Source organism: Microtus pennsylvanicus, chromosome 7, assembly GCF_037038515.1.
Source record: "Microtus pennsylvanicus isolate mMicPen1 chromosome 7, mMicPen1.hap1, whole genome shotgun sequence".
In the NCBI taxonomy this organism is placed as follows: Eukaryota; Metazoa; Chordata; class Mammalia; order Rodentia; family Cricetidae; genus Microtus; species Microtus pennsylvanicus.
The window spans coordinates 124,385,573-124,402,521 of record NC_134585.1 but is presented as its reverse complement, the minus strand read 5'-3'; the positions used below and the strand labels follow the sequence as shown (position 1 = coordinate 124,402,521).

The following is a 16,949-nucleotide window of genomic DNA, read 5'->3' as shown; positions in this document are numbered from 1 at the left end:
TGTTCTTTGAAGGTTCTTGATACTGCAGCTCAGGCTGGTCTTGAACTCAGCTTCCTGAATGCTGAGGTTACAGACGTGCAGCACCATGGCCATCTTAACAAGGCTTCCATGCCATAGAAACCCCTGATAGTCCGGCTGGGGAATCCCACACCTGACAATCATCCTGCCCCGCGTAAAACTGCCAACAACTGGGATGGCCATGGCCACAGGGCCGAGAGTAACAAAGCAAAGGGACAATGAGGCCGCTCAGGGCGCCTGGCTGGGGCAGCTGCCCCAGCTCCACACGGAGACCCAGACCCAGCACAGGCGCACCTGTCACACTCAGTGTTTTATTTCAACAGACATCCCTGGTTTAAAAAAAATTGTGGGACAGTTCAACATCTCATCACACTGACAGGGAGAATTCTGGGCCTTTGGGGAAACGCTCGAGTCTCTCCAGCCCAGCACAGAAAGGAGCTGGACTTTTAACTTATTAAGAAAAATCTATCAAATATTTTTCTTCTCCCAGAGGCGAGGGCTGGGTCCTCAAGGTAGAGGTCCTGGACTTAGAGCAGCTGGGGTCCTGGAGGTGAAGCTGGGGGCTGGGCCAACAGCGCCGACAGGAGATCCTGAGCCGTCAGTTCCTGAGCCCTAGAATCCATATTTGGCCTGGGTCTGTCGGCGACTGAGCCTATTTTCTGACCAGGTGTTCTTCAGCTCCAGCTCCCGCTCCTTAGCCTGGGAACACAAAAGAGGAGGGGTCATAATGAGCAGCCTGACTTACTGACAGAACAACTGGGAATCACACACACTGTACCACTGTACATCCTAGACCCAGCCTTTTATTTATTTAAAATAAAACAGGTAAAGTTATTATTGGAAAAGCCTGCTGGGAGGTTGGGGGGGCTGACAAGATGGCTCAGTGGGTAGAGGTGCCTGCCACCAAGCCTGATGGCTGAATTCAATCCCTGGGACCTGTGTGGTAGACAGAGAAAACCAGTAAAACTTGTCTTGACCTTCTATGACTTACATTGCGGCACACATGTAAATACACACACACACACACACGCTCACACACACGCTCACACACACACACTAAATGTATTAAACAATTTTAATAACGGGGATGAAGCTCGGTTGGTAGAGTCCTTGCAGGAAGCACACTGGGCTCTGTCTTTACAAATCAGGGAGAGGCACATGCCTGTAAATCTTGGCACTCAGGAGGTAGGCCCAAGAGAATCAAAAGTTCAAAGCCATCCTGGGCTATATCCTGGGATGCTTGAAACTCTGTCTCAGCAAAGTCAAAAGATTCCTATAATAGACCATGTCACTTCCCTCGCACATAACAAGGTTTCTCAGATCTCCTGTACCAGAGGCAGAGGGAATGAAACTAAGAACACAGCCTCCCCCCAGTGGCCACAAGGAGAACAAGAAAGGCCGTCTACCAAAAGGGAGCCTGGCCCTGGGCTCTACTACTCATCCCCAGGTTTAAATGGATCCTGTATGTGGAGCCCTGAGCATCCTCACCTGATGAATCAGATATGTGATCTGGTGTTTCCTCCGCTGCTGGCCAGTTGGCTGTTCACCTTTCTTCTACAAGGGAAAATAAAAACAAAACCCAAAAACATAGTCCTTAATCCACAGACAGAAAGGCATGAATGTCTCATGTGCCTGGACAGTATAAGGCTGGAGAGCTGAGCCACTAAACATAGAGCCCAAATCTTTGGAGAGAAAAGTCAACGTGGAGTTGCTTCTGTGCCTATATACTTACAAACAGACATTCTATTAGTGCCATCATGAAAAACAAATCTAAGATGAGAATACTTGCTAGAAATAGCCTGTTAATTCCCCAAATGAATGGCTAAACTCTGAGGTGAAGACGGGGTTACTTTGTCTGATAACCCAACTCTACCTCTAGCCCAGTGTCTAGGCTCTGCCAGGGGACACTGGGCTGTAGTAAGTCTAGGACAGCTTTCATGCCATGGGTATGTGATCTGCCAACCTCCTCCAGACCTGCTTACTATCCCTCCATCCATCTGCCCCTTAAACCCTCTTCATTTCTGTCCCTTTCTCTCCAGTCTGGCTCCTACTGACCACTTACTAAGCCCTCCCTTCGGCTGAAACGCTACCTTGTCCTAGGGCATGTCAACCACTTCCCTGAGAGGACCAAGTTCACAGTCTCACTCTCCTCCATTCATCTTCCAGCCTCCAGCAGCAATAACTACAGCTCACTCCCAACCTCACTTTGATGCAAACGATTTACTGTCAAAATCTATACTGCTCTGAGCTTTCACTGTGTGGTTTTTTCTGTCTTCTGCCAGAGCTGTCTCAAGCTAGAAGCTTCCTCGCCAGCCCCACCCAACTCTCAGGAACTCCTCCCCAGAGTCTCCTCAGCACTTATGTAATCAATTTGCACTGTAATCATTTACACTCAAGCGTCCTTAGATCTCTTCCCAACTGTGCTGTCAACTTCTTGGGGATAAGGGACAGTATCTTCTCTTTCAAAAGGCAAGCTCAACAAAATGAAATGGGACAAAAACCTGGAATTGGGAAAAGAGCAGATTCTAATTGCTTGTTACTACTGAATGTCATTAAATGCTACAATTAAAGATGACATACATAAAAGACTCAATCCATTCCGGTGAACACTCGCACCAGCAGCTACTTGTGTGACGCTCCTCTCAAGCCCAAGTTAGCAGAGCCCTTTCTCCTAAGTGGTTTTTCCAGTAAACAGTGATAGATCTCGGCTGCTCTAACCACAATCCTTTGCTCTACCCTGTATGACCGCCAACAGTTAAAACAAATGACGGGCCTGGATGGCCATCTGTGACCATAGAACAAAGAGAAATTAGACGGGGGGGATGGGGGGATGAAATCCTTGACCTTGGTGTTGCTGGCACAGAGCTCGCGTTCAGCCACCCCCACCCACGGCCAGCGTAAGTGCTCACACCTGCTGCGCTCAGCTGCTAAGTGACCGGAGAAAATGAGCACAGGGAAAGCCAGTGGTGGGGAACAGGAAGGGAGCATTCAGAGATAGCAGTTGGCTACAGTAACTACGAAGACAGTGGCAAGAGATGAGCAATATGCCCGGGAGCCAAGGTCTAGAACCTCTGGAGATCTGCTGCACCAGCTGCCAGATTAACAGAGGGAGACTGGTGGGGTACAGCCAGGCAGCTGTAGATTCCAACCAGTAGGAAGAATCACACACCGTCCCAGCAGCTGAATTCTATAAAGTTCTGGAAGGCAGCTGCTCCCATGAAATCTGGTGCATACTCCACTAACTTGGGCAACAATACCTGCTAAGGGTGTGTCAAGTAACAGTAGGTCAGACAGACCTTCCACGTAGGCCACCAAATAGTCTTTCACACTTACTTTGCTGAAGGACTTCATGGTTTTCTCTTCTGTCAATGACTTGGTCATCCACTGCTGTGCCCCACTGAGTTGGTCATCACCTTTGATCTCCACAAAGTTGATTTCTTCCCTCCCTCGGTTCCTCTTGCCCTGCAGCCGCTTAAACTGAAATTAATTAATTGAATGAATGAATAAATAAATATATGAACAAACAAATGAGTGACTCAATTAATTAATTAAAAGCAGAACTGCAGGATCTGGAATGTGGTAAGGAGAGCAGGAGACACTGCTAAGGACTCAGATCTAGAGCAGCTGCTCTCAACTCGTAGGGTCCAGACCCCTTTGGAGTCATGTATCAGATATCCTGCATATCAGACATTTACATCACAATTCACAACCGTAGCAAAATACACTTATGAAGTAGCAACAAAATAATTTTATGTTGAGGATCACCACACGAGGAACTGTATTAGAGTCGCAGCGTTAGGAGAGTGGAGAACAAGAATCACTGCTCTAGAGCAGCGCTGGGACTACCACACACTGTGCCCGTGGTTTCTCTTCATGAAACACTCCCTTGTCCACCCTACCATCTACCAAACTTCCATGGTGCCAGGTGACATGGGCTGCTTCTCAAGAGGTGGTGGCCAAGAGATGTGGAGATCCAGAAATACAAACTAGAGAGCAACACTGCCTGGAAGGTCTATCAGAGTCTTCTTCCTTTTCGTTTCTGGACACAACCATGATGGCCTCAAACTCGAATTCTCCTGCCTCAACCTACCAAAGGATAGGACTACAATTTTTAAATTAAGAATTGGGGGTAGGCCAGGCTGTGATGGTGTGCACCTTTAACCCCAGCACTTGGAAGGCAGAGGCAGGTTGATCTCTGTGAGAGTTTGAGCCCAGCCTGGTCTACAGAGCTAGTTCTGTTTTGTTCTTTTCTTTCTTTCTTTCTTTCTTTCTTTCTTTCTTTCTTTCTACTTATTTATTTTATGCATATGAGTGTTCTATCTGCATGTACAACTTTATGCCAGTAGAGGGCATCAGATCTTACTAGAGATGGTTGGTTGTGAGTCACCATGTGACTCACATGGGCATTGAACTTAGGACCTCTGGAAGAACAGTCAGTGCTCTTAACCGCTGAGCCATCTCTCCAGTTCCAGAACTAGATCTAGAACAGTCAAGGCTACACAAAGAAACATTCCTGTCTTAAAACAAACAAGAATTAATTAATTAATTAATTAATAACAATAAATTCCCTATAATCCCAGCAGTCAGAAGACTGAGAACAAGAGGCCTGCAAATTCAAAACCAGCCTGGCTACATAGTAACACCGTCTCAAAAAACAAATAAAACTAGATAACTAAAGTTTTCCTTTAGCTTCAGATTTGAAACCTGGTGTCAAAAATGGTCATTTGTGGGGCTGGAGAGACGTTCCTGTTGAGAGTGAGTACTACTCTTGCATAAGACCTGAATTTTGTTCCCAGCACCCACAGCAGCTCACAAGTGCCTACACTTTAGCTCCTGAGGGCACTGGCTCCTGTCTCTGTAGCTACCTGCACTTATGTGCATATATCTTGACGTTGACACACAGACATATACGTAACTAAAGATAAAATAAATCTTAAGTTTAATGTGGGCTCAGTAGTCCACCGATGTCTAGCATACACAAGGTCTTGGGTTTGATCCCCAGCACAGAAAATAGAAAGTCATTCTGGCTGTGTCTCCCATAGGCTCAGGTATTTGAACATGGTCCCTACATGGTGGTGCTCACTGGGGAGATAGTCCAGTCTCGCTGGAACAACTGGTGGTGAACTGTAAGGGTTTACAGCCTTGCCCCCCACTTCCAATAGCTTTCTCTGTTCTCTGCTTGCTGTGTGTGAGTGGAGATGTGAGCTCTCAACTTCCTGCCTGTCCCTGTGCCATGTCTGCTGCTCGATTCCATGCCTTCCACCAGGACGGTCTCCCACCCCTTTGGAACTCTAAGCCCAAAAAATCCTTCTATAGGTTGCTTTTGGGGAGCTGGAGAGATGGCTCAGCAGTTAAGAGCATTGCCTGCTCTTCCAAAGGTCCTGAGTTCAATTCCCAGCAACCACATGGTGGCTCACAACCATCTGTAATGAGATCTGGTGCCCTCTTCTGGCCTGCAGACACACACACAGACAGACTATTGTATACATAATAAATAAATAAATATTTTAAAAAATATATAGGTTGCTTTTGGTCACAGTATTTTCTCATAGCAACAGAAAAGTAACTAATACATTTTGTTAACTCACTGCTTCATCATCAATGAAGGAGGCATCTGGGGCAATTTCTTGGGGAGGGACCAGAGCCGGGTCCGGTGCAGGATAGTAGCCACCACTGTAATAATCCTATAACCAAAACAGAAAACACAGAACTGACTGAAGGCATAATGGAGACAAAATAAAGCAAACTGTATGGAAAAAGCAGGAGAGATTCCCATACCAAAGCCCCTCAGATGAACCAGCGGAGACCCAAGGACTTACCCTCTGGTTCACCAACAGTCCCGGAAGCTCCCTCATCTGCACCATCCAGGCAGAGGACATTTTTGGGGGAAGGGAGACGAGGAATGCACACTCTCTCCTGCTGTGCCCTGATCCCTTAGCTACTTCTCAAGATAACTTACACCTCACCTCTCCAGGACCCTTAGCCAGGCCTTCCAGCGCTATTAGGTCAGGAGCCTCATCATCTCATGAATCAGGGCATTCTATCCCTCCCACCCCCTGGACAGTTTCACTGACTGCCTATATGGTGTGATCCTACAGTCAGAAGAGGTACAAACATGCACCATGAGCTACTTGTTGCTGGGAATGGGGGCATACACCTTTAATCCCAATACTCAGGAGGAAAAGGTAGCCAAATCTCTGTGAGTTAAAGACCACTCTGATCTATGTAGTAAATCCCAGGACAGCCAGAACTACATAGTGAGACCCTGTCTGAAAAATAAATAAATAAAAATAAGATACTACAAAAATTTTATAAGCGATGTGTACTTTATGAATGTGATGGCTCCCTCAGACATGAATGCAGAGTCTAGAGGAAGACAAGGTGAAGACAAAGGCAAGTCTGGTCCCTGTGCCTAGCAACTGCTTGTGTTTGAGATAAGGTCGTAATATCATGAAGCCCTAACTCCCCCGCTTCCTCTTCACTGCACCAGTATACTCGAGTGGTCTGTACTGTCTTATGCCTGGAAGGCTCCTAAGAACATGCATCTTATAATGAGCTAAATGGAAAACACGATTCATATTTATCACACAAAAAAGTAGAACATAAAGACCCAAAACAAGGGGGCTGGAGAGATGGCTCAGCGTTTAAGAGCACTGCCTGCTCTTCCAGAGGTCCTGAGTTCAATTCCCAGCACCCACATGGTGGCTCACAACCATCTACAATGGGATCTGATGCCCTCTTCCGGCACACAGGTGTACACACAGAGAGCACTCATACATAAAATTAAATAAAGTTAAAAAAAAAGACCCAAAACAAGTGAAGAAAAAAAATATATATATATATCAATAAAAACAAATAACAAAGAAACGAACAAAAAACCCAAAGCAAAGCTGGGTGTGGTGGTGTACAGCACTGGAGAGGTTGAGGCAAGAGAATCTGAACTCCAATTTGATAGGACAGGAAAGGAACGGAGAAGAGAATGAAGAAAAAAAGCAGGAAAAGGAAAATACCCACTGTGAAAATTTTTATTTTTTCCTATCAATGGTAGTTAGTCCCACAAGGGCCCATAGGCCCTGAATCTCCCCCTTTCTCTTCTCGATGACTAGCTAATCCTGTCAGAGTGTGAAGTTGAGCGTCTACCAATGAGATAAGATATAAGTCACCACCAAAGATAAGGATAAAAACCACAGGCCATCTTGGCAGTGTATCTGGCTAGCTAGGAGAGCTATAGGGTGCCTGTTTTGAAAAAGAAACCACCTTGACAAGTTTTTCACTCTGCTCCTGTGCTCCTTCATGTGACAATAATTGCTACTCAGAAACTACACCAGACTTCCCTGTTCCTCAATACTCACATTCAAAGACGTATCTCTTAGTTCTAAGATTAGAGAGCATTCCTCTCCTACTTTCTTAAATCTCCCACCACCTCCCACTGTAAGCTTCTGTTTTTAAAATGTTATGATGTGGGTTAAGTATCTTCTGCTGAACCATGTGTTCAAGGCTTATTCACCAGCCTGTGGTACTACTAGCGCTGAGACCTTTAAGAAATGGAGCTTATTGGAAGCCCGGCGGTGGTGGCGCACATCCTAGCACTCGGGAGGCAGAGGCAGGCGGATCTCTGTGAGTTTGAGGCCAGCCTGGTCTACAAGAGCTAGTTCCAGGACAGGCTCCAAAGCCACAGAGAAACCCTGTCTCAAAAAAAGAAAAAGAAAGAAAAAAAAAAGGAAGAAAGAAAGAAAGGAAAGGAAAGGAAAGGAAAGGAAAGGAAAGGAAAGGAAAGGAAAGGAAAGGAAAGGAAAGGAAAGGAAAGGAGAGACAGCTTATTGGAAGGAAGAAAGAACATCAGCGGTGTGACACTGTAGGAAACACTGGGATCCTGGCCCCTTCTCTCTTAGCTGCCTGCATAAGCTGAGAGCTTCCTCCTCTGCTGCAGTCTCATGAGACACTGCCCCAAAGTAATAGAGCAGATGTGTGCCCACACAAAAGTAATGGAGCAGATGTGTCCACACAAAAGTAATGGAGCAGATGTGTGCCCACAAAAGTAATGGAGCAGATGTGTCCACACAAAAGTAATGGAGCAGATGTGTCCACACAAAAGTAATGGAGCAGATGTGTCCACACAAAAGTAATGGAGCAGATGTGTGCCCACACAAAAGTAATGGAGCAGATGTGTGCCCACACAAAAGTAATGGAGCAGATGTGTCCACACAAAAGTAATGGAGCAGATGTGTGCCCACACAAAAGTAATGGAGCAGATGTGTGCCCACAAAAGTAATAGAGCAGATGTGTGCCCACACAAAAGTAATGGAGCAGATGTGTCCACACAAAAGTAATGGAGCAGATGTGTCCACACAAAAGTAATGGAGCAGATGTGTCCACACAAAAGTAATGGAGCAGATGTGTCCACACAAAAGTAATGGAGCAGATGTGTGCCCACACAAAAGTAATGGAGCAGATGTGTGCCCACAAAAGTAATGGAACAGATGTGTCCACACAAAAGTAATAGAGCAGATGTGTCCACACAAAAGTAATAGAGCAGATGTGTGTCCACAAAAGTAATGGAGCAGATGTGTGTCCACAAAAGTAATGGAGCAGATGTGCCCACACAAAAGTAATGGAGCAGATGTGTCCACACAAAAGTAATGGAGCAGATGTGTGCCCACACAAAAGTAATGGAACAGATGTGTCCACACAAAAGTAATGGAGCAGATGTGTCCACACAAAAGTAATGGAGCAGATGTGTGCCCACAAAAGTAATGGAGCAGATGTGTCCACACAAAAGTAATGGAGCAGATGTGTCCACACAAAAGTAATGGAGCAGATGTGTGCCCACAAAAGTAATGGAGCAGATGTGTGCCCACAAAAGTAATGGAGCAGATGTGTCCACACGAAAGTAATGGAGCAGATGTGTGTCCACACAAAAGTAATGGAGCAGATGTGTGCCCACAAAAGTAATAGAGCAGATGTGTGTCCACACAAAAGTAATGGAGCAGATGTGTCCACACAAAAGTAATGGAGCAGATGTGCCCACACAAAAGTAATGGAGCAGATGTGTGCCCACGAAAGTAATGGAGCAGATGTGTGCCCACAAAAGTAATGGAACAGATGTGTCCACACAAAAGTAATGGAGCAGATGTGCCCACACAAAAGTAATGGAGCAGATGTGTCCACACAAAAGTAATGGAGCAGATGTGTCCACACAAAAGTAATGGAGCAGATGTGTCCACACAAAAGTAATGGAGCAGATGTGTCCACACGAAAGTAATGGAGCAGATGTGTGCCCACACAAAAGTAATGGAGCAGATGTGTGCCCACAAAAGTAATGGAGCAGATGTGTCCACACAAAAGTAATGGAGCAGATGTGTCCACACAAAAGTAATGGAGCAGATGTGCCCACACAAAAGTAATGGAGCAGATGTGTGCCCACACAAAAGTAATGGAGCAGATGTGTGCCCACAAAAGTAATGGAGCAGATGTGTGCCCACAAAAGTAATGGAGCAGATGTGTCCACACGAAAGTAATGGAGCAGATGTGTGCCCACACAAAAGTAATGGAGCAGATGTGTGCCCACAAAAGTAATGGAGCAGATGTGTCCACACAAAAGTAATGGAGCAGATGTGTCCACACAAAAGTAATGGAGCAGATGTGCCCACACAAAAGTAATGGAGCAGATGTGTGCCCACACAAAAGTAATGGAGCAGATGTGCCCACACAAAAGTAATGGAGCAGATGTGTCCACACAAAAGTAATGGAGCAGATGTGTGCCCACACAAAAGTAATGGAGCAGATGTGTGCCCACAAAAGTAATAGAGCAGATGTGTGCCCACACAAAAGTAATGGAGCAGATGTGTCCACACAAAAGTAATGGAGCAGATGTGTCCACACAAAAGTAATGGAGCAGATGTGTCCACACAAAAGTAATGGAGCAGATGTGTGCCCACAAAAGTAATGGAGATGTGCCCACACAAAAGTAATGGAGCAGATGTGTGCCCACAAAAGTAATGGAGCAGAAGTGTATCCAAAAGTAATAGAGCAAAGAAGCCATGGACTGAGACCCCGAGTCAAAATACTCTTCTCTTACAGATACGTCAGGATTTCTATCACATGACCGAAAGCTAACATGCAGAATGAAAGTATGACATGAGTCACCAAATACTTGGTCAATTTAAATCCATAAGGTTCAAAATAAAAGCGGTGTATTTTGAGACTGAGTAGTATAAGAAGCCAAGCTAAGTGACACACAGGTCATTTCACTGTTCAAATTCTCCTTAAGCGCCATTGTCAATGGTCCTGGGCCCATCCTCTGTGTCCTCACCCACCTGATAATAAGCACCAGCGGCATTGGCATCGCCATATGTGGAAAACTGATTGTAGCTATAGTCATCCCCAGGCTTCGGCATCCAGGGGGCCACACTTGACCCCGCTGCCATCTTAAATTCAAGGGGAGCATTGGCTGCATCGTCCTGGAAAGCCGGCTCTGGTTCTGTGCCTGGAGGCAGCTCTTCAGGGACAGTGGGGACAGGGTAAGGGTAAGGCTCAACTCCAGGTGGTTCAGCCTTGTCAGGGAGGGAGAAAAAGTTCTCAGGAGCAACTTCCTCATCACTGTCGTCATCCTCCTGTGTGATCTGCTTCGTCACCTGCAGGGCAGCACTCTTGGCAGCAGCCTTGATGGCAGAGGGTGATGGAGTGGTAGTTGTGATGCCCAAAACAGGAGCCAGTGAGGCAGACTTGGTCTTAGAAGCCAGTCTAGAGGGCTTAGCATCCGAGGAGACATCTGAGGGTTTCCGGGAGAAGGCATGGGGCAGGAGCAACCTGTTAGTCTCTTTCACAGTCAGGTTTTTAGGTTGGGGGAGCAAGGCAGACAAACCAGTCCCCTCGCCGGATCCCTAGTGAGCCCAGGTTTGGAATGAGAGGGAAGAAAGACAAGTGAGACTTTATATTATGCACTAGGAACAATGACAAACAAGATCATATAGTTTTGTGCTTCTCCTGAAAGCCTCAAAGCCCCTTGAGGCTTTGTTACCTCCATGCACTCAGCCCCTCCCGCCCCCAGCTCTGGGACTTACTATAGTTGTTCATCCACAATGAGAGGCGATGTCCTGTCTCAGCTCTGTCCAGCCTAGTTCCACAATTAACTGCCACAGATCCTATCCCAACTTTATGTCTTCAGTGCCCTCGGTCTCACATTAACCCTTCTCCTTAGAAAACTAAGTTTCAAGGCCAGAGAAAGACGCAGGGGATCAAGGGCACTACTTCATCTTCCAGGCAATCAGGATTTAGTTCCAGCACCTATACTGCAGCTCACAACCTCAAGTAACTCCAGTTCCGGGGACTCTAATACCCTCTTCTGACCTTGGCAAGCGCCAAGCACATGTGTGGTACAAATGTATATACATGCAGACAAACATTCATACATATAAAATGAAAATAAATCTTAAAACAAACAAAAAAGCAAACAAACAAACAAAAAAACAAAACTGAAACTCAACTTCTCCCTCCTTTGAACAGATTCTGCTCAAGAGACATCTGTACCTACTGCTAAAAGCTCCCTCTGCCAACCCACGCAAGGAAAGCCCCCTGCATGTGGAACCTCAACTGGCTAATGCCAGAGTCAAGCACTTAGTTTATCACTTTGTACACTGATTGGCCCCACCCAACCATGCGAATTGCTTGGATTCTACTTTCTGTACACTGAAAGGCTGGTCTGCCCTAAGAGTAGGGAGGTATCGATAGGAAAAGGAGAATGGAATAAGTCCTGGAGCACCAGGATATCTTCTCAGTCAGAACTGCCCAGAATGAGTTAAACAGGACTCCTGAGGCAAACAGGACAGGCAGGAGAGGTGTTCTTCCTGCTTGGGGGTGGCAGATTGAAAGCACTGCTTAAGCTGCCTTACAAGTGCTCAACTTCTCAACACCGTCCGGGATCACAGCTACAGTCCTCTGCAGGGCCAGATCCCGGCTCTGCTTTCCCGGGTCGTCTCTTTGTGCTCCTCTTTTTCCACCACCTGAATGACAGCTCTTCACTTGTGGAGTGCCTTTCAAGTAAGTCTACCCTGTCCCGGAAGCCTGGAGACAAGGGGATCCCTGGCCTCTTCGGTGGCTCTTTCCTCGCACTATCACCACACACCACACCACCCTCACCACAGGTCCTGTTGACTTCCACGTGACCCTGTCCTAAGACCTGCCAGAACCAGAAGTGACACCTTAACAAAGCTTCAACACTGCATATGTGAACTCCAAGACAGCCACTATAGAAGGCAGGACCACTCTTCCCCAATTATAACAACAACATGAAATCCAACAGTGTATACAAATCGAGTGTAGAGGCGACAGAAGACACTCAGAGCAGAGCAAAGGTGCTGAGGTGAGTGGTAACCAGCAAACAGCAGGGAGGTCACGCAGTCCAGACTTCTGGTTTTGACCGCAGAGAAGCAGCCAATTAGACTCTCCAGGGCCAGACTTGAACTCTGGAGTCAGCACAGCAGATATAGCTGTAAGCCCAGCTCCACCCACATTAGCTGTCTAACTTCGGGCAAATTCCTCAGTTTCTTCACTTAAACTAGAATGATCATAACTTAGAATTTAGGCCCTACAGTTGAAAAAGGAATTGGCTAGACACAGGTACCTGGTACAAGGTAAGTGCTGTTTGGGTATCTATCTCCAGGTTAGAAACACAACAGGAAGAACAGGCAATTTCACAACACCGATGTTCCTTATCATCATCTGATCACCCTACTTACATCCTCTCTAAACAATCCTTCTACCGGAAATGTAATGGACTGAATTAAGTTACAGTTCCTGTTCTTCCAGAAAAGTCAACTCCATTGCTAATGCCAGGAAGAAATGAGAAAAAGATCGGTGCATCTGATTCAAAGCTACATTGGAAACCAAAGTCAGACCAAAACAGTCCTCAAATACGTGCAAATAAGCTAGCCCTCCAATGAAAACCTTTGGGCACTTTAAGTCCTATCTTTCTGGAAACAACATAGAAAGAGAAGGAAGAGCTATGGTACACCAAGCTTACCTGCAGGACAATTTTCTTCTTTGCAGGTTCATCTTCCTCAGAATCTGACTAAGAGAAAAAGAACCAGAATAAATCATAACTGTTTTAGAGCAGTAGAAGAAACACACTGCACAAACATCCATAGAAGACTGGACAGAGCCCATCCGTGTGTGCCCACCTCTGCAGAGCGGCAGCCCCTATGGCCCTAGCCAAGCAACAGTGCTCTCCCTGGGTACTGCAACAGCTATGGAGGACGAGATGAATACACCTTGATTGCCTTGGTTTCTACTCTGCTAAACTGAGACTATTTCCTCCACTGGGTCCTGGGCAAAAAGAAATGCTGTGCCTGTTCTTATAAATGCATCCACTAGAAGATGACTAGGAGATGGCCCACAGTCTCACCCAATCTCAGCCTCAATTCTAAAACTATTTACACAGACTACATGACCATCACAGCTGGGGAGCTCCAGTGGGATTAAGTGCTGTGTTAACTACTTCTCTATGAGGCAATGAAGGTCAAAATCGTTGGAGAAATGCATTCCCTCTCCAAGTCTGATCTATTGTCTGCCAGACACCATCATTCCTGGCTGGAAGATCCTGGCTGAGAAAGGAGCCACTAATGTGAACTTTGGATTCAACAGGACTGGGTCACACTGTAAAGACCTGCCTGAGCTTTTTGCCAAGTGTGGTGCACACCTTCAATCTCAGCTCTCAGAAGGCAGAGGTAAGTTCTTGGCCAGCCTGATTGACGTAACAAGTTTCAGTCCAGCTGGAGCTACATAGTAAGACCTGGTCTCAAAACAAAACAAAACCAAAACCCTTGCTGGGCAGTGGGGGCGCACACCTTTAATCCCAGCACTCAGGAGGCAGAGACAGGTGGATCTCTGTGAGTTTCAGGCCAGCCTGGTCTACAAGAGCAAGTTCCAGGACAAACTCTACACAGAGAAACCCTGTCTCGAAAAACAAAATGAGGAGGACCGTTCGTGCTGCTGCGCTTTGGGGCCTGCTGGGAACAGGACTTCTAAAGGACAGTATGTCTGGAAGGCTGTGGTGCAAGGCCACTTTTGCTGGCTATAAGCGAGGTCTCCGGAACCAGAGAGAGCACACGGCTCTCCTTAAAATTGAAGGCGTTTATGCCCGAGATGAAACTGAATTCTACTTGGGCAAGAGATGAGCTTATGTGTATAAAGCAAAGAACAAAACAGTGACACCTGGAGGCAAACCAAACAAAACCAGAGTGATCTGGGGGAAAGTAACTCGGGCCCATGGAAACAGTGGCATGGTCCGTGCCAAATTCCGAAGCAACCTTCCTGCAAAAGCCATTGGACACAGAATCCGTGTGATGCTGTACCCATCCCGGATTTAAACCAATGAAAAGTAAATAAATAAAAGTGGAAAAAAAAATGAAAGCCAGATACAATAGTACACACCTGTAATCCTGCATTCCTACAGCACGAATGGAGGCAGAAGAATTGGTCTGAAGCTTCCAGGATGGAGTACACTGTGCAGCAGCAAAACAAGACACTTCCTCAACAGAACAGAGAACTACCAAAAGTCATCCTTCTCTGACCTGACGTGCACACACCGACACACACATACACATACCAATAAATGAACAAGTTTAACACACATGCCACAGTCACTGTGCAGAGGTAAACACAACTCTCAGGAGCTGGCTTTTCCCTTCCACCTTACGCTGGCTCCAGGAATTGAACTCAAGTCGGACCTGCACAGCAAGCACTTTGCCTGCTGATCCGTCTCATCAGGCCCAGAATACAGTTTAAACTACGGGCAGTGAATGGCTCAGTCAGGAAAGGTGCTTGTTAAACAAATCCAATAATCTAAGCTTGATCCCCAAAACTTATGTAAGGAGAGAACAGTACCCACAAGGCTGTGGGGCTGTCCTCTGACCTCCACATACTTTTCATGTGTGCGTGTGCACACGCACCCCCCATACACTTTTAAAACAGTAGATGCACAACTCAGTGGCAGAGGATCTGCTTGGCATGTATAAATAAGTTTATAAATGAGGAACTGAAGAGATGATTCAGTGTTTAACAGTGCTTTCTACTCTTGCAAAGACCTGAGTTCAGTTCCCAGCACCCACATCAAGTAGCTCAAACTATCTGTAACACAACTGCCTGTAACATTCTTCTGGCCCCTGAGGGCACTGCAGTCACCTACTCATACCCATAGACACATAATTAAAAATAAAATACATCTAGTCAGGCGGTGCTGGCGCACACCTTTGATCTCAGCACTTAGGCAGAGGGAGGAGGCTCGAGGCCAGCCTGCTCCAAAGTGAGCTCCAGAACAGCCAGAGCTGTTAAACAGAGAAACCCTGTCTCAAAAAACCAATAAACAAACAAACAAATAAACCTTAAAATTAAAAACTACTTCCTAATAAATAATAAATATGTAGGAACACTACCACCATTACCACTACAACAGCTCCCAAGTCCATCTTCCCACGGTCTTGGCCTAGATTATGTAAAATAAAGGTGAGGCTGGCCATGGTGGTGCACACCGTTAATCCCAGCACTAAGTAGGCAGAGAGAGGAAGAACTCTGTAAGTTTGAGAAGCCACTGTGGCAAGGCCTAGGCGTCAAGAGTACTACTAGACACTGGAGGCTGGAGATGGCTCTGCCCTGAAGAAAACTGGCTGCTCTTCCAGAGGACCTGGGTTCAATTCCCAGCACCCACGTGGCAGCTCAAGATTGTCTGTAACTCCAGTTCCAGGGGACCTAACACCAATGCACATAAAATGAAAATTAATTATTTTAAAAAAGTTTTAAGTACTCTAATGTGCCTAAAACTTTTCTGTGTATCATGATCTGCTCACAAAGAACTCAGATGCCAACAAGCATGACAAATAAAAAAAACTGTAAAATTAGGTAATTAAAAAAAAAAGTCAGGGAGCCGGGCGGTGGTGGCACACACCTTTAATCCCAGCACTCGGGAGGCAGAGGCAGGCGGATCTCTGTGAGTTCGAGACCAGCCTAGTCTACAGAGCTAGTTCCAGGACAGGCTCCAAAACCACAGAGAAACCCTGTCTCGAAAAACCAAAAAAAAAAAAGCTGCAAAAAAAAAAAAAATCAGGTGTAGTTCAAACTTCCCTCAGTGAGAACAGCCATTATGGAAAACCACAGCACCTGTGTGTATGGAGTTTATTTGTGCTTTTTAAGGTAGCTCTTGCTATGTAACCTTGGTGGCCTTGTAATAAATAATCCTCTTGCTCCAGCCTTCTGAGAACTGAGATTATGGGGCATACTACCCCAAGAGGGTTCTAATAAACTAAAACCTCAGGGCAAGGGTGGCGCACAGTGGTGGAGCACACGGTCAGTATGGCCCTAGGATTGACCACACACCCTAACAGAACTACAAGTCTACTCCGATCTGTCTACCCAAAGCTGGGAAGCTGTGCATTGAAGAAACACACCCATCCACAGCAGCAGCATCCTCAACAACCGCTGCCCAGTCGACCTAAATGCCCATCATTAGGTAACTGGATAAAGAAAATACGTCATCTATAAACAATAAATAGCAGCCTCTAAAATAAAGGACTGGGACAGTAATGGCTCAGCACATAAGGGTGTTTGCCACCAAGCCTGATGACCCTGGAATCTACAGGACAGAAGGAGGGAAATGCCTTCCACTAGATGCTCTCTGACCTCTATGCATGCACCAAGGCATCTCACACCTGCACCTGTATCCATAAACAAAATAAATCTAAGTTTAAACATTTTAAGGAGAGCTTGGGATGTAAACTCTACGTGTTCTTGTAGCACGAATAATATTTTCTCATCTTCAGCTTGAACCCCAATATCTGTCTCTGGGTTTTTATTATTCATGCTATATGTTCTCACCACAAAAATACTTGGCACAATGGACATGTTAATTAGCTTGATTTTACTAAACTATTCATAAATTA

At 46.0% G+C, this 16,949-nt stretch overlaps 1 protein-coding gene and 1 pseudogene across 1 annotated transcript in view; one reads left to right on the top strand and one right to left on the bottom strand.

Annotated features, from left to right (window-relative positions):
- Positions 1-313: 313 nt before the first annotated feature.
- Positions 314-16,949, bottom strand: part of Prcc (proline rich mitotic checkpoint control factor) — a 29,782-nt gene continuing 13,146 nt past the window's right edge. Inside the window, exons 2-7 of the mRNA XM_075978649.1 lie at positions 13,040-13,087; positions 10,335-10,901; positions 5,607-5,702; positions 3,352-3,495; positions 1,507-1,572; positions 314-717 (exon numbers count right to left, since the gene is read on the bottom strand). Of these exons, the coding sequence (XP_075834764.1) occupies positions 631-717; positions 1,507-1,572; positions 3,352-3,495; positions 5,607-5,702; positions 10,335-10,901; positions 13,040-13,087 (1,008 nt within the window). The 3' untranslated portion in view covers positions 314-630. The remainder of the gene's footprint in view (positions 718-1,506; positions 1,573-3,351; positions 3,496-5,606; positions 5,703-10,334; positions 10,902-13,039; positions 13,088-16,949) is intronic.
- LOC142853964 (large ribosomal subunit protein eL33-like) lies at positions 13,997-14,427 on the top strand (annotated as a pseudogene).